The sequence below is a fragment of the Dama dama genome, chromosome X, assembly GCF_033118175.1.
Source record: "Dama dama isolate Ldn47 chromosome X, ASM3311817v1, whole genome shotgun sequence".
Classification (NCBI taxonomy): Eukaryota; Metazoa; Chordata; class Mammalia; order Artiodactyla; family Cervidae; genus Dama; species Dama dama.
In genome coordinates this window covers 114,625,544-114,648,265 of record NC_083714.1, presented here as the reverse complement: position 1 = coordinate 114,648,265, position 22,722 = coordinate 114,625,544, and the positions used below count along the sequence as shown (strand labels likewise).

Below are 22,722 nucleotides of genomic sequence, written 5' to 3'. Positions count from 1 at the left end.
AAAGTACAAGAAGCATGAAATGTATAAGAAGCAGTGAGGGTTTTCGATGCTTGCAAACATTATTTGTCAGTAGCGTAGCCGATTTGCTTTTCAAAAGGCTATGGAGTCCGCAGAACACAGAGGTAAGAGGCCCATCACTGCAGGGGCTGCATTCAGGGCAGAGAGAGGAAGGATATCATGTCGCCTGTGCATATTCCAGCCGCTCTGACAAAGGAAGGGGGTTTGAAGCCACTTGGTAGGAGATGTGCTTAAGGAAATGGTAGGGGATGCCCGAAGGGAGTGAAGCAGCTGGGTCCCTTCGTGACTGGGTTCTCACACAAAGGGCTGTAGCATAGAAGAGAAGTTGGGCTGCTTCTGGTGTCTCCTGAAGGCAGATCTGACTCCAACCAGTGGAAGTTACAAGGAGGCCCACTGTGGCCAAGGGGAAGAAGGCTTTCTAGCAATCGAAACAGTTTAAAACCTGAAGGCGCTGCCAGCAATGGGCAGGTGGTGGGAGTGTTCTCAACTTGCAGACTCCAAGTGACCTTGATGAAGAATGTGGTATAAAGGGCTCATGCCCCCCTCCCCCAGCACTCTCTACCTTGAGGAGCCTAACATGAAGAACAGAGGATGAGAAAAGTGAAAGTGTTCATCGCTCAGTCATGTCTGACTCTTTATGACCCCATTGACTGTAGCCCACCAGGCTCCTCTGTCCATGGAATTCTCCAGGCAAGAATACTGGAGTGGGTTGCCATTTCCTTCTCTGGGGGATCTTCCTTACCCAGGGATTGAACCCAAGTCTCCTGCATTGCAGGTGGATTCTTTGCTATCTGAGTCACAGTAATGGATACTTAGTTGTAAAAAGCCCTTCCAGATTTCTCCTGGTGGAGCCAACCTGAGAGGCCTGATGTTGGTCCCTGGATGCCCATGTGCCCCCAAATGCTTATATGTATTGAATAGATGCAAGCTAACATGGAGGGTCATGTGGGGACATCTGGAGAAGGGGATTTTCCCACTTTTCCACCTAGGGAATAGAATAACTTGTCTAATTCTCTCTGACAAGAAGGAACTTAGTCCAAGGAGGCAGTCTCCTCCCTCCCACCATATCTGACGGTGTCCATGTCCACTTGCCTTGCAGTATGCCATGTTTCTGTCTCTGGTGTTTCTGGCTGAGCTCGTGGCTGGCATTTCAGGGTTCGTGTTTCGTCATGAGGTGAGTATACACCAAGTGGAGAACTCAGTTCTCTCTGGGGGGAGACTTTTGAAACCTCTTGGAATGTGTAAAGGGTACAGAGAGGCTAGCTGACATCTCCAGTGATATTTGCTAGTTTCCAAATGCCACCTACTGTGAGCTGAAACACCCAGAAAATTCTACATGCAGGAATTTCACCAAATCTGAAATCTTACTTGTTGACCCTCACTGTTTCTTTATTTAGCTGTGACATAAAAGGATTCTCTGGCTTGTTTTAAAACAGTGACCTTCCATTTAGGTTTAATACCTTAAAAGCTGCTGCAGTGAGGCATGAATGTGTGTCTGTATATCAGGATTTCTCAGAGGGCAAAGGCAAACCAGATGAGTTGTTTGCCAAAGACAAAGTGCTCCATTTCCCCAAAGCAGCCTGTGCTCTCCTGTCTGCTCCCCAGAGTCCCTGCACGGCACCCCCTGCCCACTGGGGTAAAGTCTACACCCCAGTGGTGAGGAGCCCTGTGGCTTTGCTTGGTGGTATGGGGAAAAGGAGAGAAGACAGTCATGATTGAAAGCCCCTACAGCTGCACTTTGTTTTCCATTTACATGTAAAATTTGAGATTTCTGCAGCTGGTGGAAAATCATTTTAAATCCTGTTTGGTGATCATAACTGCCCGTTTCAAGGATACTGCCAGCTGTCCTATGTCACGTGTGGCCATCTTTCCATGTACCATCACTGAGGCTGCTCTAGACAATGTAGAGATGCTAATGCAGAGACGGGATGTCCTCATACGATCTGTAGCCACTGCAGTATCACTTTTCAGGTGTATATACTGATGAGAGGTCAGAAAGTGTATATGCTACAAGAAATTCTGGTTCTAACCCCCCTCCCCAAATTCATTATTGTCCCTTCTAAACCAGCTGTCCCCAACATTTTTGGCACCAAGGACCGATTTTGTGGAAGACAATTCTTCCGTGGACTGATGTTAGGGGGATGGTTTCAGGATGATTCAAGCACATGACATTTATTGTGCACTTTATTTCTCATCTCATGCTGCCACTGATCTGACAGGAGGTACCGGTCCACAGCCCAGAGGTTGGGGACCCCTGCTATAGATAACAGTATAGATAGAAGCAGCTATACCTGTGTTAGGATGGAAAGAAATAGCAAGAGGGAGGTGAGAAAGACAGTGAGGTGGCATGTTTCTGGGGCTCCTGAATTCTGGCATCAGCTGCTCGCAGGCCCTGCCTTTGTGCTTGGCCGAGTCTGGTGAGCCTGCCTTAGGCACTGCCCATGCCTTTCCCCTACTGCCCTGCTTTCGCCTTTACCAGACATGGCCTCTCAGATGCCAAGGCGGACTTCTAGAACTGTTTCATGTGGGTGCTGCATTCAAAGTTTGACCCCCCATTCTTATTCTCAGCTGAGGTAAAACCTGATGAATTCAGGTTTTAGCTGAATTCAGCCTTGAATTCATTTATCTGAATTCCAGCCTTGACAGCCCAAGAGGTGCCCCCAGTACCTGTGTGAACCCCAGGCCCAGCTCCCTCCCATGTGCTGTTGGGACTGGGTTCCATGTAGGGGTTTACCCCTCATGGTTCCTGATATGTAGGACCTGAACCTGCTCAGCTGCCTAAACTCTTTTCACTGAAAAAAAAAATACAGTGGGAAGGGGTGGCTGGGGGTTGCAACACCACTCTTTGGTCACCAGTAGTGGTCTTCAGTTTGGCAAACACATATGATGAATGTGAAATACACATGATGAACACATAGGCAAACGCATATGATGAGAATAGGTCACAACCTGGCGGTGTTGACTGAGAAGGGTATAGTAAAGGAAATACAGTGTGCAGGCAGGGCAGCAGTGGGTTGTTTCTTCATCAGGAGTCCTCAAAATGGTCCAGGCTCAAGCCTGTGTAGACATGCCCATGCCTCAGAGACAACGCACATGCAGTAAAACAAGAGGACACAACTGGATGTGGCGACCGCCTTGACTTAGGAACTCCCTGTGGAGTTTTTTTTTTTTTTTTTTTTAATCTCTTGTAACTGTCCCATGGGCATAGTGTCCAGTATTTCAGCAAGGAACATGCCTTGCTAGAAGAGTCTCCATGTTTAGCCCTAAACTTCCTGCCAGGTAATAATTGTCATTTGCTCTCCTCCAGGCCTGAGTCATTTCACCAATCAGGGGGCAGTTTTTTTTTTTTACCATAAGCAGGGTTGCTTGGTAACACAGTCTGATGCTCCGCCTTCCCTGTTTCCAGGGAAACAGAACATGAAAGTTAACCCAAGGTCAAATGTGTTCACAGAGGAGAAAGGGTTTGGTTAACTATTTATTAACAAGTAAAGTCCATGTCCTTTAGCCTTTATTTTTTATTTCAGTAAAGACAGGTAAGTGAAAGCGGCTTTTGCCTCACTCCTGTATGGGAGACCAGGGGTCTGATTTGAGTCAAAACATCAGTCTTTCCGCCTCTCCTTAACCCCTTCCCGGCCAATGGCTTATTCTTTGTCATTCTTCTGAGAAAGGGCAGAAAAAAGTCATAGAAAGAAGGATAGTCATTAACCAATTCAAAGAAAATAACTAAAAAACCATCAGAGCCCTTTCTGAATCTGACTGACCACTTTCAGTGGCTCATTTAACTAGGCAGGGTTCCTCTGAATTGGGGGTAATGGAAACAATTTGTTTAAACTCCTGAGCTGATAAACCTCTTGGTGAATTTTCTGAGCTCTTCTATCTCAGAAAAAAGGCATCCCCTTCCTGGCCTACATTTATTCAGAAGAAGCTATTTTGAGGGTGTAAGTTGGTATAAATCTATGTCCACCTGGGCCGCAGTAGACTGGAACCCCATCCCTCATTGTCTTCCCTAGATCAAGGACACCTTCCTGAGGACTTACACGGATGCCATGCAGAATTACAATGGCAACGACGAGAGGAGCCGGGCGGTGGACCACGTGCAGCGCAGTGTAAGTTCCAGCAAGGAAGTGGGGCTTGCAACTGCCTGTGAGGTTGGGGGACTTGTGGGCTGCTGGTGACACTGGACTGGCAGTGTTTGCGGTTGATCCCCACTCCCCACCTCTTGGCTCACTTCCCTTTCCAAGAGTGGACATTCATACTTGTTCAGGGTCCAGTGATCCAGGTAATTAGTATCAAGGAGCACTCCTATCTGGTTTGCTTTGCAGCTGTAAGGATGTGAGCATCCCAAGGAGAGCAGAGCTAGTTTGCCCTTAAAATTGCCATATGTAAAATAGATAACCAATGGGAATTTGCTGCATGACTCAGGGTACTCAAACAGGGGGTCTGAAATAACCTAGAGGGTGTAGTGAGATGGGAGGTGGGAGGGACGTTCAAGAGGGAGGGGACATATGTATACTTATGGCTGATTCAAGTTGATGTTTGGCAGAAATCAACACAATTCTGTAAAGCAATTGTTGTTCAGTCACTCAGTTGTGTCTGACTCTTTGCAACCCCATGGACTGCAGCATGCCAGGCCTCTCTGTCCATCACCAACTCCCAGAACCTGCCCAAACTCATGTCCATTGAGTCGGTGATGCCATGCAACCATCTCAGCCTCTCTTGTCCCCTTCTCCTCCTGCCTTCAATCTTTCCCAGCATCAGGGTCTTTTCTAATCAGTCAGCTCTTTGCCTCAGGTGGCCAAAGTATTGGAGCTTCAACATCAGCATCAGTAAAGCAATTATCCTTCAATTAAAAAATAAATTAAAAAAACATCTTAAGCCTTGGAAAGGAGGTAGGCAGTCAGTGTAGAACCACCTTACTTTGAGTTGCCTCCCTAAGACCAGCCTTCTGGAAATGGTGTCTTGAGGCTGGGCAGAGAACTCAGTTGAGCTGCATTCGTGGGCTTGGGGGCTACAGTGGGCATGGGGTGGGGAGATCTCAGAGAAACTGGGGATCTGGCACGCATGTGAATGGCTTAGGCTGAGTGGTGATCTTTACATAGGATATGAGGAAAGTAGGTGTCCCATCAGGATCACTTAGAGAAGTTCTTATTTTTTATGTTTCTGGTTATTTATTTTGGTAGGATTTCAAATCTACCCAGAAAAATTGCAAGGATAGTACAAGGAGCTGAACACCTTTTACCCAAATTCACCAACTGATGATATGTTTTGCCCCATGTGCTTCCCTATCTTCTGTGTCAGCAGTTGGCATATCTTTGCTGTAAAGGGTCAAGCAGGAATTATTTTAGGCTGTGAAGGCCATGCAGCCCATCACAGCCACTCACTTCTGCTTTTGGAGCACAAAAGCCTCCCCAGACAACATGTAACACATAGGCATGTCTGTGTCCCAATAAAACTTGATTTATAAGACCAGGTAGCTGGGGGGTTGTGGTTTACCCACACCAGCTCTCTTCCTCCATGTGCATCTTTTTCTGCTCAAAACCACTTATGTACCTGTTAGTGCAGATCCTGGGGGAGAGCTTTGTAAAAGATTTTTGTCTCAGCTCCCCATCGACCATCTTGATTCAGTTGATCTCTATATCAGTCTCTTTAGCAGTGCCCAGTCACACGCTAGCTCATTTTGGTGCTTAGCCAGGCCAGAGAGCAGCTCTTTGGCTTTGTGGAGGTCATAAGAAAACCAACATGACATATCATCTAGAACTCACTTCCTTCGCTGAGTTCACACGGGCTGGTCAGTAAGTAGAATTGTTAGCGGCGTTTCAGCACATCTTGGCTCATCAAAGCTGTGCCTGTCGCCGCAGAGCCTGGGCCCATGTTTTTCTTTTAAAAGCTGCAAGGCGCTAAGTGCGGAGACCACAGTGCCTTTGATGTGCCACCCTTAATTCTTTTCCTTTCCCTGTTAACAGCTGAGCTGCTGTGGCGTGCAGAACTATACCAACTGGAGCCCCAGCCCCTACTTCCTGGAGCACGGCATCCCCCCGAGCTGCTGCATGAATGACACCGATTGCAACCCCCAGGATCTGCACAACCTGACTGTCGCCGCCACTAAAGTGAACCAGAAGGTACTCGCTCCCTCTCTGCCCCAATGGGACTCAGTGGTGAACATCTGCAGAGGGCTTTTTTTTGTCTCTGTGACATGATGACAAATAGGTTAGAAATGGTCATCTTGGAGAGAGTCAAGAATCTTCCTCTGTGGTTCTTTCTGGGCAGGGAGAGGCCCTGGGCGCCCCACTTCTGAAGGAGAAAGCAGTGCCTCTGCTCGCCTCGCATTCCTGTCCCTCAGCAAGACTCTCCGAGGCATAGTTAGGAAGGATTTGCAAGTGGTTCCTGTTAACCCTGATGCTGATGTCAGGGAACACTGCCTTTCTTCTTTCTGGGTGTCTGTCTTCTGCTTAATATACCTTCAAAACATGAAATTGTTCCCAGCTGGGTGCCAGTCCTCAGCGGAAAGAGGGAGTCGAGTTGACAGACAGCATGTGGTTCTGCAAGGGGGGGGGGGGGGCTTGATTTTAGGGACGTCACTGCTATAGGAAAAGAAATCAACGACTTCAATTCAGCTCACTGTCAACATCCTGACTCCTAAAGAAATTAGAGGAAAAAGCTGTCTAAGAGAAATCTGAAAGTTAGTACATAGTAGAAATGAGGGAAATGAAATTTAGGTAGTCAGAGGAAAAGGAAAATCAATTCTGTATTCCATTCTGAGTACATGGTACAGCTGTGTGTGAGGACCATCTCTGTTTTTAAAGATTTAGAGAAATGCCACATAGAAAATATGTTTTGGTGAAACAAAAGGGAGAAAAACCCTACTGTTGAGTTTATCCCTGGTTATGCCACCATCAGGTAAAGCTTTTCTTTTCTTACTAAGGTCAAGTGAAGATCTTCAAAATCCTGTGGGATCTGGGCCAACTACTGAATAATTCACAGAAAATAGCAATCCTTTCAGGATTTGAATGTAGAAAGATAGTTTCTATAATTTACCCATGTAATGTCGATACCTGTAGCAGAAGTGCTACAAGGCATTGTTGCCATTCTAGAAGCTCAATTTGTCATTCTGGGCTTATTACTTTCTGTCAGTGTGGTGAGGTAAGATGTTCCGTACAGACAGCTGCTTGTCTGAGCTAAGAGGACATCTGTTCTGACTGGAATTTTTGAGGCTTTCCTCACCTCTTGACAGTGAGGTGACTCCTGGTTTCTTCCTGGACGCCTCCACTAATCACCTATCTGTCATTATGCTGCCATTGTACGCAGTGCTGAGCCGACCCGGCCCTCAGTGGATGCTCCAATGTATAAAAGGCAAGATGTGCTTTATGGCCATGAGATATTGGTACAGCAGAGCCTCAGGAGATCCTTTGGAGATACAGCAGTCATCACTCTTGAGAAAAGCCTTTTTTAAAAAAAAAATTTCACTCAAACTACTTCTTTTGTGAAAGTTGAGGACTTCGAAGTCAGGACCACAGGGCTGGCATCAGACTGCAGTTAAGTTCTGTCTCAGCCACTTGCTGGTCGTGTGATCTTGATCAAGTTACTGCAGCCTTGCTTTTCTCATCTGTAAAATGGAGAGAATAATTCTTGCCCCTTAGGGTTGATAGGATTGAATGAGATAAAGTGTCTAAAGCACAGTTCATGGTAGAGAGTAAGGATAAGAACATTTTAACTGTCATGTTAAATGGTAGCTGTGGTGTCAACGTCATGACAATGACAGTGACATCTGTCTTGCACTCTACCACACTGTGCCTTTCATTAGAAATGATGTAGCAGGTCCTCGGAGCCAGGGTCTTTTGTTTGTATTCAAAAGCAAGTTTAGAGGCAGCTTCTATAGTGCATCTCTCTAATCCTGACAGTGATTTCCAGAAAGAAAGATTGGGGAGCATTTTTTTCACTCTACTGACAACCTACAAACTGACCTCGCTCTCAGCACCATCCCCCCAATCCTACTTTACATTTTCCTGAACATCTCAAGATACCTCGAAGAGGTACTTTCCCCTCACTTCCTGTTTACTCTCCTATCTGGCTCCTTCTCTGGAGAAAAGTGAGTGACAACTGAAATTGGCCTAGTTTAAGTTTCATTAGGTATTCTCATTGAACGCCCAGCTGAACTTTGAACTTCTCAGACAAATTACTTCCCAGGTCTGAGTCTCTTGACACCTTATCTATAAGAGGTAGGCGAGGGACCTCCCTGGTGGTCCAGTGGTTAAGAATCTGCCTTCCAATGCAGGACACAGGCATTTGATCCCTGGTTGGGGAACTGAGAGAAACCAAGACCCCACATGCCATGGGGCATCTAAGCCTGCACATCACAGCTAAAGACCATGTGCCGCAATGAAGCCAATGGTGCCAAATAAACATATAAATATTTTTTTAAAGGCGATGCATATGGGGTGGGATAGTCTTGTCCAAATCACTGGAAGAGAGCAAGCAAAAGGTGAGAACAGTTAAGCAGGATATTTACTGTTTTGAGGACAGTTTTGGTTTTGCTACACATGATGATGAAATGTCCACAGGTTCAGTTAGCTAATAGCACTGACCAAGCCCCTCCCACCTAGGAATTCCTTGACAGTTTTTAAAGCCGCCAGGGCAAGAGGAAGACAGAAAGTTATTCTGAGATGCCTCCTCCCAGAGCCTACCTGGTAGCAGCTGTCTACTCTTGCTACCGAAATGCCTTTTACTTCCAGGTGTTTCCCATCAGAGACCCTGTTGATTTAGACTTGCTGAGAGGCTGAGCAAATTACCTGTGCTGTTTCTGGGTGTTTCTTAGGACACTTAGCAGGTCTCTGTGGCTGGATCTCACACTGGACAACCAGGCTTTCATTTTAGGACATGAAATGAGATCGTTATGGGCAGATAAGATCGTGGTTTCCCGGAGAATTTAAGGTGGAAGGCAAACATGCACCGGGGTTGTAGGATCAAAGCAGTTTGGGCAGAGCTAGGCCAAGTCCTGGGAACTGGGCTTGTGGGTCCACAGAGTGAATGACAAGAAAAAACTGGAGACAGAAAGCATTTACTGCAACCTGGGTCTTGTATTGTTTAAACAACAAAGAAGCTAATCACATTCATCTTCTCATCTTAACTAACTCTCTTACTGCTATAATTTAATTGGTTCTTTCTTTGGAGTGAAAAGTAGTGGGGGAACTTAGAGAAGAGTGCTTCTCCAACTTTAATGGACATGTGAAACATCTAGAGGTATTGTTAACATTCGTGAAAAGTTATTAAAAATGAGTGACCCCAGGATCTGATTCTGATTCAGTAGGTCTGGAGTGAGACCTCAGATTCTGCATTTCTAACAAATTCCCCAGGAATACTGCTGCTGCTCATAGAAAACCCCACTTTGAGGAGCCAGATTTAAAAGGAATGATTTTGCCACAGTTGTGCTAATGCAAAGCCCTTACTTCAGTTTTCTGGTTTCTCTTACCGGTTGGAATGGGCTTATCAAAAATAATGTAACTGACTGAATGGAGAAGAAATCATACTTTCAGTTCAGTTCAGTCGCTCAATCGTGTCCGACTCTTTGCGACCCCATGAAATGCAGCACGCCAGGCCTCCCTGTCCACCACCAACTTCCGGAGTTTACTCAAACCCATGTCCATCGAGTTGGTGATGCCATCCAGCCATCTCATCCTCTGTCATCCCCTTCTCCTCCTGCCCCCAATCCTTCCCAGCATTAGGGTCTTTTCCAATGAGTCACCTCTTCGCATGAGGTGGCCAAAGTATTGGAGTTTCAGCTTCAGCATCAGTCCTTCCAATGAACACCAGGACTGATCTCCTTTAGGATGGACTGGTTAGATCTTCTTGCAGTCTACGGGACTTTCAAGAGTCTTCTCCAACTCCACAGTTCAAAAGCATCAATTCTTCAGTGCTCAGCTTTCTTCACTGTCCAACTCTCACATCCATACATGACTACTGCAAAAACCATAGCCTTGACTAGATGGACCTTTGTTGGCAAAGTAATGTCTCTGCTTTAAAATATGCTATCTAGGTTGGTCATAACTTTCCTTCCAAGGAAAACATATTCACCTTATGTGTAGAACTGAAGTTCACAGAAAAAAACAAAACAAAACTCTATTCTAAAAACAAACCTTTTCCAAACTATTTTGCAGAGTAAGAAAATAGACCACTTGACTTCTCTCTGGTTTCTATTATTGGGCTTGTGCTTCTATATTTTGAGCTCATGTAACACTGGTGGTCTGAACTTCATCTCCCCACCTCCCCCACATCACTGTGGGGAGGAGATACAGCAGTGAACAATGACCAGCACAGAAAAACACTATCTTAGCTGTTGCCATTTGAGAAAGTGCTATTAGTGCTATTATGAATAGAATATCTACCTCTCTTCTTGCTTTGACTTCTTCTTAACCTGAACCAACCTCCTTTCTGATACCTATTGGAAAAGAGTGCTATGTATAATTTCATTAGTAGAAATGAAATTAGTGAGCAAGCTTCTCTTACAAAGAGAGAATCACAGTTTGAAACTTCCCATGAGCAACAATACACTTCCTTTGCCCCCCCTGCCCCTGCCCTGGCCTCCAAATTTGCACCAGGTAACTGAGGAGCATAGTTTATTCATTGCATTGAAAACATGTGTCAAAGCACTGCTGCTAAAGAAATGCATCTTTCTTTGCAAACAGAATATGAGTGCATAAAATATCACTTACTAGAAGATACATCATTGGTGGGATTTTCCTAGGCTCCGTGAGAAATGTTAAACCATTACATTTTGAATTAAAAAATGGGAGTTATGTTTTTCATTGTTCTTGTTCTTCAGACGTTATTACAATTCAGTGGGCCTTTCTTGATAAACTACAATCCTCTTCACCCTGCTTTTGAAATGAATGTCTTGATTTTTCATGGGCTTCATGCATTCAAGTTTGAAGCCCTTTTCCAGAGAACTGGAAAAAGACCACGTTTTCCAAAGCTGAATACATCACTTCAGAAGTCTTGGTTGATTTGGCCCAGTTCCAGAGAAAATCAAAATCATATCATTTGTTTTAAAGAAATTGAATTTTATCCATTTTAAACTAAACAATTGAAATTGGTAAAATTGGTGTTGGTTTTAATCACAACATGGGCTCTGCCTGCAATGCAGGAGACCCAGGTTCAATCCCTGGGTCAGGAAGAGCCCCTGGAGCAGGAAATGGCAAACCACTCTAGTACTCTTGCCTGGAGAATCCCATGGACAGAGGAGCCTGGCAGGCTACAGTCCATAGAGTTGCAAAAGAGTTGGACACGACTGAGCACAACACAGCTGGGGAATGCAGCAGCTTAATCACAACATGTAGAGATTTCACAGGATGGTAAAGGGACACTCATTTCATTTTACGAATGAGGTTATTGACAGAGAGGGAAAGTGACTTGTTCAAGGTCACATAGTAAATCTGTGAAAAAGTGACTCTAGAACATAGGTTTTTCCCTACTAAACAAAAAGTAGCGGTCTTTGTATGAAGAACCCTAAAGTGCCATAAAGTTGGCAGGCATTCAACCACCTCCTTCTAACCAGATTTCACTTTATCTGCGATTTTGTCATTTGTTGTGAAAATGCTAGTAACTGTTTATCATGCTGAGCTTTCCTGATCAAGGATGCGGGATAGTTTTTCATCTGTTCAAATCTGCCTCTGGATCCCTACAGTGTTGGTCTCATAGATCTTACAGCCTTCTTGTTCAATTTCATCCTATGATGGAAACATTAGTGAATGAAAGCGTATATCTTGGATTTGGTTTTAGATACTCCAGCCAGGGGATGAGTTTTGAAGCAATTGAAGTGAAACAAGACTGACCATATGTTCATTGTGATGTTAGAGGCAGGGTCACTTGGGAGTTTGTTGTACCACTCTCTGTTCCTCTTGTTTGTTTGAAATTTTTCATTGTATTTGTGAAATGAAGATTGGGGTGTATGTGTGAGTGTGGCAAGATAACCCAGGCCCATTTGGCCTGGATAAAACATGTCTCTGAGACTGTGTCTCTGTGTTTTCAGGGTTGTTATGATCTGGTGACCAGTTTCATGGAGACCAACATGGGAATCATCGCTGGAGTGGCTTTTGGGATTGCATTCTCCCAGGTAATCCTGTGGTCGGGTCTAGTCTTTCCTCTGTTTCCTGCTCACTTTTCCTGGTCTGCAGATTCTCTGGCGGCCTCCCTGTGCCTGGGGAAAGGCTGATGGATGGGGTCAGAACTCCTTGCTCATTAGTCCTCAGGTCATCTGTTTATTGATTTTCCTTTTTCAACTTAAATGAAGTTTTGCCATCGAGGGAATATCGGTTACAGTTCAACTAATGACTAGCTCCAGAAAAACAACTCGTTTCTTCTGTAGGTCAAATGGAGGTTAGCTGAACAAAGTGCTGCCTTAATTGGAGCATAAACAACTCCAAACATCAAATGGCTGGTTTGGATTTGAGGGGAGAGGGGAGAGGCTCTTTTCCTGGTTGACCTGTCCCTTTTTGATTTCTTAGTTCCTGGGAATTGTGCATGAGATCTCGTCCTTAAAAAAAAAAAAACACCAAAAACGTAGCCAACTTCATCTTGTGATCATTATTTTGATCTGAAGGTCTGATTGTTGTTTCTTAAGAGGAAACTGAATTTGTATATAGGAAATGTTATATCCCTTTATCTCCACTTGGCCTCCAGAAAAGAATGAGAGAAGCAATTATGCAAACTAAGCAGGCCACATATACTCAAGAATGGAACATGATTAAGTGAAATCCAAAATTTTGCCCACCTCCACCAGGCAGTGTGTTGTCCCATGGGCTTCTGATCTCCCAGTCAAATGATAGAGCATATATACCTAACAGCAACAACAAAAAAATATAATGCAGAATTTTTTCAGATGAACAGATCATTTTTTCCAACAAAGCCCAGTTAATGTCACCTCAGTCATGTTGCCATGGCTCTGGTTTTACCTGCCTGAATTCTACATCAGCCCTCCCAGACTATAATTACTATCCCCCTGCCCCCGCAGTCCCCAGACTTCTTTCCTTCTTGCCGAACCAATACAGATACACTTTAATCCTATTTAAATTTGTTCCTAAAACTTCGCTATTGAAATATGGCATGTATAGAAAAGTGCAGACATTGTAAGTATACAGCTTAATAAGTTATCACAAGATGAGCCTATCTGTATACTTACCATCAAGGAATAGCACATTAGCCTGGCAGTTTTTGCATATGGAGGGCCTGGCCTGAGGTAAATCGAAAAGTTTTTCTGTGCTGCCTAGGAGAAACCCTTGATGCGGGGCTCACTGACTTGGCTCTGTGGCCCTGTGGGCAGTGAGAGAGGGAAGCCCCAAGGAAGCCTGAAACAGACTCTCTCCACAGAGACTTTAGGTCTCATCAAGGTACTCCAGAGTCGTTGGGATAAAAAAAACAAACCCAAAGCCCAGGAGCATCACAGAGGCAGTAGCATTCACCCACGTGGCTGGTTAAGTGCAGAGATTTGAGATCTGCCGTGTTCACCTTGGGGCAGGGAGAGGAATGGCCATGGGTGGCTCTTGGTAGTCAGATGCACTGGGAGCTGCAGCTTTGAATGGTGCCAGGAGCCTCAGGGAACCTGGAAGCTAACGCAGGCTTCCAGATGCCAGTAGATCCAGGGCCTCTCTGGGACCATGGTGGCCACTTAGCAGATGCCTGTTCAAGAAGAACCAGCCCTCCTGATCCTGGTCACTGACCTGGCACCAAAGCTTCAGCCACACGTGTTCAGAAATTTTAGGACAAGTGTCATAGTGACACTTAGCAAATAAATGTTGGCTAAATCAATCATATCGGCCTATGTCTTGAGCTTCCAGTAATAAAACGAGCTTTGCTGAGTAGAGGCCACAGGGAGATCAAAGTAGGTAGGAAAGAATAGAACCCCCGCCCCCTGACTGCTCACTTGCCCCCACCTTCTCCTTACCCTTCTCCTCAGCTGCTCTCATGACATCCATGCTGTCCTTGGTTGGAACAAACCAGTCTTGCATACCTTTTGTCTTAGAAATTAAACAGAAGTGTGGTATAATGTACCTAAATGTGGTATAGTGGACAAGCTGAAGTCTAGCCTTTTAATAGACTTGTGAGTGCTCGGTCCCCTGTTAACTAACTTAGCTAACTTAAAGACCTTGAGTGCTGGTTTTGGACAGTAGGGGTTTGGCAGGCATTAACTACTTCTCTCCATAAATTCCCAGGTGCCTTTACCCTCTCAAGGCAAAGCCTGTTTGTCCAGACGTGATGGGCAGGTCCCACTGCCCTGTTAATTTATAGCAGGTAGTTGAGTGTGTTTTGATAGGGTACCTCCTCCCTTGCATCTTTGGCAGCTACTCTTTTATTCGAGGGGGCTTGGGGATGGAACACACAGACACACACACATACACACACACACACACACACACACCATTGCCTCCCTCACCCCTAACATGAACTGGAAGCCAAGCATCCAAGCCCAGACACTGGTATTACTTTGTGATACTGTGTTGGAACTTGGTTTTTAGCACTTCTGTCTCTGATGTAATCAGTTTCACTAGACTTGGAAACTGTTAGACTGGATTAATTCCCCCAAAGCACAGAATGTTACAGTCCTGAGTAAGGATAGGAGAGCTGTTTTCCAGAAGGGAGAGTTGAGTGGCTTGCTTGAGGTTGGGTGACTAGTGTAGATCCACTACAATTCTGATGATCTCATTTGGTCCGCGGCATTCAACATTTAGGCCAAATATAACCCTTGTTCTTGACTTACATAGCACCTAAATGGAAGGCAGTTTGTGCCTTTATAATGAAAGTGTTTGAGTCTGTGAAATTGCAAGGAGAAAGGTACTCATCAAAAAATACCCATCCCTGTCCTGCCCAACCCTCTCCTCTGCAGGGCCTCCTCCAGGGCCCACAGGCTGCTGCCACGATTTGTTATGGACCAGGGGTTCTTTTCCAGGACTTGTTTATCTTTTCTGTATCTAGGACAAGACAAAGCTGTCAGTAGCCTCGATGAGACATGGCCAAATAAGGCTAACAGAATTTTTGCCTCTTCCCCTACTGTTTTCAGGCTCTGAAACAGTCCCTAAAAGTATTTATATGGTTTTGTTTTAAATCGGATTCCTTGGCATGTTCCTAAAGATGTGCAAGTTTTATTTACTTTCCCAGTTAGGCCATCAACATAAAATCTCTACAGGCATTATGAAAAGTGAAAGTGTTAGCTGTTCAGTTGTGTCCAACTCTTTGGGACCCGATGGACTATAGGCCACCAGACTCCTCTGTCCATGGAATTTCCCAGGCAAGCATACTGGAGTGGGTACCCATTCCCTTCTCCAGGAGATCTTTCCCACCCAGGGACTGAACCCAGGTCTCCTGCATTGCAGGCAGATTCTTTACTATTTGAGCCACCAGGGGAAGCATTGAGAAGATTGAAATTTTAGACCTAGTGTTAAGCAAGTTGTCTTTTATAGCTTTGTTACCTGGCCTCTCTTTGCCCCTCAGGGATCAGGGACTGGCCCGTTTGGTGGCCACGGTGATTGCAGGGGAAGATACCCCTGCCCCATTGCCTCTGACAGCCCTGGTCTTGGTTGAGCTAGACTCCACCCTGTCTCAGTCCCTCTCCCCTACCCCTTGGCCTCCACCCTGTTCCTGGGGATGTGCAGAACCCCACTGATGCGATCCCTGTTACTGGAGCTCTCTTTGTGGGAAAGCTTCGATAAGGCTAGAGTTGGCCTTCTGTAAGTCTAGGGCCTTTTTTCTCTCCTTCCCTCTGTAGCTTCTCAGTTCGTGAAGGTCCTCCCAGAGGCTTTCGTGACCCAAAAGAAAGCAGAATATAGTACAGACAAGGCTGAGTGGTAGAAATAAAATGTTACTTCCAACAATTAGACGAAGGCTAATTACAAAGTCTTTTAGATGACCAAATACCAGTAATCTGATCTCAGACTCCCTAGGCTGTATGGGATTTGGCATTTCACCAGCCGGGAGGAGAGGGAGAGGTGACTCTGGGATCTCCGTCCTGAGGGCTTTTTAGCAGAAGAGGCAAGCTCTCCTCTTCCTGTCTCTCTCTCTGGGGTTTAAAGCAGAAGTTTGTCCCTGTGCCCACATACTCCAGCCTTAACACATCAGCCCCAGAGCATACCTCTGTTCTTGAGGAATTTACAAATATTTAACCTAAAGAAAGGTTTCATCTAAATAAGAATGAATTTTTCTATCTACAGAATAATTGGGTCTAGTGGCAAGTTCTGATTCAGACTGAGGAAGAGCCTGTGTGTTTACCTTTAATAGGCTTTCAGTTACGTACCTAGAAATAATCTGTTAATAAATGGTATTAAGTATAGCATGTTCCCCCCTCCCCACTTTCCTTTCATTTGGTGATAAAGGGAAATGAGAGATCAAAGTTCTCTCTCAAATATGATGAAACACTATAGCAAATGTGAAATCAGTAACCCTGCAAATAATTCAGAACACCCACCATATCCCAGATTCTAGTTTTTCTTGCACCAGAATTAACTAGAATAAAAGCCAATATATGTAAACTACTGTTCTCACAAAGCTTGTATATACCCCAGCTCAGGACTTTTTTAAGGAACAATTTCTTAGTAGATGTTAAAAAATAATTTTTAAAAATTATTTAAAAATCTCCCATGGACAAACAGAAGAAGGTATGTTCTTGCCCTAGAAATACAAAATACAGTTTGAAAGCAAATAGCTTTTATTTTTACTTATATTTTTAAAGTTATTATTTCTGTGAGAAAGTCTGTCCAGTGCTTTAAAAATGATACTGTTTCTGTTTGGGGGTAAAAAGGTGGAGGGACACACTATATTCCCCTGAAAACAGGCATTTTAGATACAAGAAATATTGATACATACTACAGAATGTTTTGGCTGTGTGGCTTATGAACTGCCATGGGGGCCGAGAGCACTGCAAACCACTGAATACAGGAGCGTTGCAAATTGTAAAGTGGCATGGTGACTACTGTAAGTGCTAAAACATACAGGAGGTCAATGAAAAACAAACCTGAAGTGCTAATAAGCTTTACAAAGAAAGGAGTGTCTAGGAACTTGAGATCAAATAAAGACATGCCCACTGAAAGCCCTCTCCCTGAAGTTTGCAGTGTGAGGCAGGAAGGGAGCCCTGGTGGTGAGAGGCAGAGGAGTTATTCTGGAGAGGAAAGGGTCTAGGCTAGAAAGGGGGCTCTTCTTGGTTAGAAGAAGAGGGTGGAGCCATAAACTCTGTGTGGGCTTCCTGTATGGTTTGAGGGGGGTTCTTTAACCTCTCCTGAATCTGGGTGTTCATTGGAGGGACTGATGTTGAAGCTGAAACTCCAATACTTTGGCCACCTGATGTGGAGAGCTGACTCATTTGAAAAGACCCTGATGCTGGGAAAGATTGAGGACAGGAGGAGAAGGGGACGACAGAGGATAAGATGGTTGGATGGCATCACCGACACAATGGACATGGGTTTGGGTAAACTCCGGGAGTTGGTGATGGACAGGGAGGCCTGGCGTGCTGCGGTTCATGAAGTCTCAAAAAGTCGGACACAACTGAGTGACTGGACTGAACTGAACTGAACCCATTTACTTATCTGGAAAATTGGGATGGTAGTACTGCCCAGGTGTGTAGTAGGGATTAAATAACTCGGTATTCCCAAGTGTTCAGTGTGCCTCTGGTTTTTGGCTGACATCTGATTTTTGAGAGTATCTAAAGTGTGATCTGGTGTATGTTGGTCCTGAAAAATAGCAGATGTAATGAAAAGAGAAAAACCATATGGTTCAAAATCCTTGTACTTATGGAGAGGATTTTATTTTCTCATTTGGCACAATATTCTGGTAGCTCAGAGGGTAAGGAATCTTTCTGCAATGCAGGAGACCTGGGTTTGATCCCTGGGTCAGGAAGATCCCCTGGAGAAGGAAATGGCAGCCCACTCCAGTATTCTTGCCTGGAGAATCCCCATGGACAGAGGAGCCTGGTTGGCTACAGTCCATGTGGTTGCAAAGAGTCAGACATGACTGACAACTAACACTTTTCTGGAGGTTACAGCCATGGTTACTTTGGCCACTTGGTATAGGCACAGTACTGTGTATTTTGTGGCCCAAAATGATGGCCAGAGCCTTGGTAGGAAATGAGTCCAATAAGATGGTGACTTTTCCTTACCTGACAGAGGTTATAATCTGCAGGTTTCATAGCACAATTTCCATTTGATAAAGGAAAAGAAGAATCTGGGATTTGACCAAGAGAGGTAATCAGGTGGGCTGCAGCCTGCAGGGTTGAGCAGAGAGGAAGAAGAACAGAGTTCAGGTGTTGCCTTGATCAATAGTAGGACCCAATGTGTAATCTGTAAGATAAGGGTGACCAGATAGACTGGGTGAGTGGTTCTGTCACCTAGAAGCCTGGTTAAAACATCAGTGTCTGGGCCCCACTCCTAGATGATGCTGATTTGGCTGGTCCTGGGGCCACAGAAGTGTATGAAAGTCACTAAGTTATGTCCAACTCTTTGCGACCCCATGGACTATACAGTCCATGGAATTCTGCAGGCCAGAATACTGGAGTGGGTAGCCATTCCCTTCTCCAGGGGATCTTCCCAACCCAGGGATTGAATCTGGGTCTCCTGAATTGCAAGCGGATTCTTTACCAGCTGAGCCACCAGGGAAGTTATACTAGACTTTATACTAGACATTATACTAGACTGTCTCTCAAGGTCATTGCCACCTCTGAACCAATAACACATGGCCAATTGCTTAAGAAGAAGCGACCCTCACCTGGCCAAGAGAAGCTGTAGACATTCAGACTCAAGTACACAGTCACAGTCCCGTCCACAAAGTGCTTATCTTCCTGAGTCAGGAATGAGAACTGTGGTCTTCAGTGAGCAGAACAGATACAGTGAAGTAACAGCTTTTTATAAGATTCACTTGTTTTGGAAGTTAAGTCAAAGCACAAAGTAGGTAGGAGACTGGGAAGGTGGATATTGGTTGTGCTGAAAACCCAGGGGGTAGACATTGGGTGTGCTGCTGCTGCTAAGTCACTTCAGTTGTGTCTGATTCTGTGCGACCCCATAGACGGCAGCCCACCAGGCTCCCCCGTCCCTGGGATTCTCCAGGCAAGAACACTGGAGTGGGTTGCCATTTCCTTCTCCAATGCAAGAAAGTGAAAAGTGAAAGTGAAGTTGCTCAGTCGTGTCCGACGTTCGCGACCCCATGGACTGTAGCCAATTAGGCTCCTCCGTCCATGGGGTGTAGATGGGCCCATTTAGGCCTAAAATATCTACATGATTTAGAGATAAAGAGAAGTTCAAACCCACCCCCCACCCCACCTCACAAACCATGACTTACTTCATGACTTACTTACTTGGCAAACTCTCCAAGTCCAGAATAGCATCCCATTGTCTCAGGGAAAGAACTATTATCTTGTCAGCCAGGTATGACTGGAGTATCAGCCTATGCTGAGATAGCTTCCCAATGCATGTGGTTATGGTTCTAAATTCAATTCTGATATTCAATTCTACCATACTAATGCCAGGTAGTTACTACTACCTTGCTGTAGTAACTTAAATTTTTTCATTATGCTCAGAACATAGGAACACATTTTAATATTACTTACGTCAAAAGTCATTTTTCAATGGCCAGAGTAAGCTAGAACTGTAACCTTATGGCCAGTTCAAGACTTTCTAGCTGTCCTCCACCGGCACTTAGACTTCCTGTCTTCACTCCCACTACTGAAATCAGGCTTGACTGTTTTTCCTAGTGCCCTTTCCCCACTCATGTACAAAAGCCCTCAGCCGATAAAAATTATATCTGGGTGGAGGGGGGCAGGTCAAAGAAATGTGTTACCTCAGTGACTTGCGAGCCTGTTGTCTTTTTCCTTCTGCCAACAGCTGATTGGCATGCTGCTGGCCTGCTGTTTGTCCCGGTTCATCACGGCCAACCAGTATGAGATGGTGTAAGGAGGTGAGTGGCGGTGGGGAGGGCTCTCCCTTTGGGGCCCCCTTCAAAGGGATGAGGGTACTGCTTGGTCACTTCACTCCTTGTTCTGGGTGGCACTTGGCCATGTGCCAAAGCCTCATTTCTCTGGTGCTGGGCAAGAGGTGTGATTATTGCTATCGTGGCAAACATCAAAATGTTCTCTTCCACTTGTTACCTTAAGTCCTTATTAATGGTGAGTCATTTACGTGTTTTAATTTCTCTCTTAGTCTTTCAAGAATGACGGAATAAGAGACCTGTTTGCAAAAGGAACTGCAGCAATCTTTGAAAGACTTCCAAAGAATGTTAGAGCACAGTACATCATATACCTGTCCTAACCCCCACCCAACCCTGCGAGCAACTGCAACTGACGCTCCCACACAGCCTCTGCTCCACCTTTCAGCCTGCATCATGCATAACGTTCCATTTTGTGAAGCCCTGTTGTGCCAGAGTGTAGCCAGGTTCCCTGCATCTAGTCCTAGGGGACCCCACCCAAGGCCCTGTGCGTGCCAGCTCCTCCATCTGTACTTGGTCCAACTGCAGCTCATTGTAGGTGACTGGTTCTCCACACCATCACTGGCCCTGCTGGGCCCTGCATGTAGTGTGGGAGGCTCCTGTTAGCCCTTGATCATGATTGATAAACGCTGCACACCCTCTAGATATAGATAAGCAGATAGCTATCAGTTCTTTTGGCTTAATCTCCTTTGGTTGGGTTTTCCCTTTTACTAAGGCTCTTTCCTACCTTCTTCAGGCTGCCTAGGGCATGTAATACTTTGTAATTGTCCTTGAGGAGAAAAGGGCATGTGTCATGCACGGAGGAGATTATCGAGCTTTGGGTGGCCTCCTTGCTCCTTGCTGTTACATGCCTGGAGGCATAGAGGGTTTAGTGCGCCTGTATAACCCTGTTACAAAGCTGTATTGTTGCTTCCTGTGAAGGAAATAATGACTTCTGTTTTTCCCCAGTTAATTGCTATTGTGTTATTTTACTTCTTTCTATATCTTTTCTTTGCATTGACATTACAGACATCGAGGACCTCATCAAAATCAATTTAAAAATGAGTGTGAAGGGGGAACAAAAGTCAAGATATTTTTAAAAGATCTTAAAAAAATGCCTCTGTCTCGCATGCCAACAAGAATGCATTGATATTGTGAACATTTGTGATACATGTATTAATAAATAGTCATTACAAATTACTGTGTTCTGGTCTTGTTCTTAAAGTTTTTAAACACATTTCTATTCCATTTTGTTCCATAGGACAGGGGTCCTCAACGCTCGGGATCTAATGCCTGATGATCTGAGGTGGAGGCTGATGTAATGATAATAGAAATAAAGTATGCAATAAATGTAATGTGTTTGAATCATCCCAAAACCATCCCCCCCGCCTTCCCCCTAGTCTGTGGAAAAACTGTCTTCCATGAAATTGGTCCCTGCTATGAAAAAGGTTGGGGACTACTACCATAGCGGATTGGAGGTGGACCACCCTACACACTGACACATCCTCCCTTACAAGCTCCCAACTCCACTAAATAGCACTAAACAGTATAAAAATTGAAGGGGTAGATTTTTTTCTTAATGGACATTCCAGGAATTTGAATCATTTATCATAAACAGGATGTATTGTTGGCTGCAAAAATAAAATCTTCATATTTCAGGCTAGAAACAGAAAGATTTCAGAGTTTTTAAGTCTGAATGTCACTTTAAAAAAGGAAATGAACATCTACTTTCCCCCTTATTGTTCCTAATGATCATGTATTCTTCCCTTCCTTCGTTCTTCTCTGGATTGAATAAACTCAATCTAGAGAAGAGATGACATCATACCATTCAGTTGTTCCAATGCCATGGCTTTTATTAATACTAAAGTATGAAATCCTTATACTTGATTTAAAGAGCATTTTAGCAATAGGTACAGTATATATTATCTGCAATCTATTTTTTTCCTTAATATGTGTGCATGTGTGTTAGTCACTCAGTCATGTCTGACGCTTTATGACCCCTTGGACTGTATAACTCTCCAGGCGTCTCTGTCCATGGAATTCTCCAGGTAAGAATCCTGGAGTGTGTTGCCATTCCCTTCTCCACTCCTTCTTAATGGATCTTCCTTAAAAACTAGTAGAAGCATTAATTGATCTTTTCCCAAATAAGTAGATCTAAAAAGCTCCATCTTCTCTGATGGAGATGGTGTTCTAACTATATCCACATATTATTCTGAACTCTACAGGAAGTAAACCCTAAAAGGCTTACAATATCTGACCCACACCCTCAGATATTCCCTCTTCAAAAGGTCAGCATTTTTAGGGAATTAGAGATCTCTTCTCTATAGCCCAAAACTTTTCAAAGTTTCATTTACATTTCTCTTTTGTTATATAATAAAAGGAGGCTTTTCTGTAAAATTCTAAATACAGCCCCATCCATGGTTCACCTTTTTGCAAACTATGCATTCACTAGTATACTAGTACTGTTATACTTTGGTAAACAATAAATCTATACACTTTCTAAATTGAATTTGGATCTCACCATTATATAATTTCAGTGTGAAACATTTAAGATTTATTTGAACTTTATAAAGTATTGATGTTTCAACCTTACTCAGAAATAAGATATATTTAGCTTTAAAAGGTATTGCCTCACATTATTCCAAAGTCATTATACTAATTCATACTCCCACCACAGAGTAGAAAAGTTCCAGTTTGTTCATATCAACACTTGTTATCCTCAGACTTAGTTTTTTTGCCATTCTGAATGTATGGAGGTATCTCAGTTTGACTTCACAT

The 22,722-nt window shown here is 44.3% G+C and overlaps 1 protein-coding gene across 1 annotated transcript in view; it reads left to right on the top strand.

The window, feature by feature from the left end:
- TSPAN7 (tetraspanin 7) overlaps positions 1-21,141 on the top strand; it is a 127,314-nt gene extending 106,173 nt beyond the window's left edge. Inside the window, exons 3-8 of the mRNA XM_061136321.1 lie at positions 1,118-1,192; positions 4,029-4,124; positions 5,982-6,137; positions 12,041-12,124; positions 19,866-19,938; positions 20,181-21,141. Coding sequence (XP_060992304.1) covers positions 1,118-1,192; positions 4,029-4,124; positions 5,982-6,137; positions 12,041-12,124; positions 19,866-19,934 — 480 coding nt within the window. The 3' untranslated portion in view covers positions 19,935-19,938; positions 20,181-21,141. The remainder of the gene's footprint in view (positions 1-1,117; positions 1,193-4,028; positions 4,125-5,981; positions 6,138-12,040; positions 12,125-19,865; positions 19,939-20,180) is intronic.
- The last annotated feature ends 1,581 nt before the right edge of the window (positions 21,142-22,722 follow it).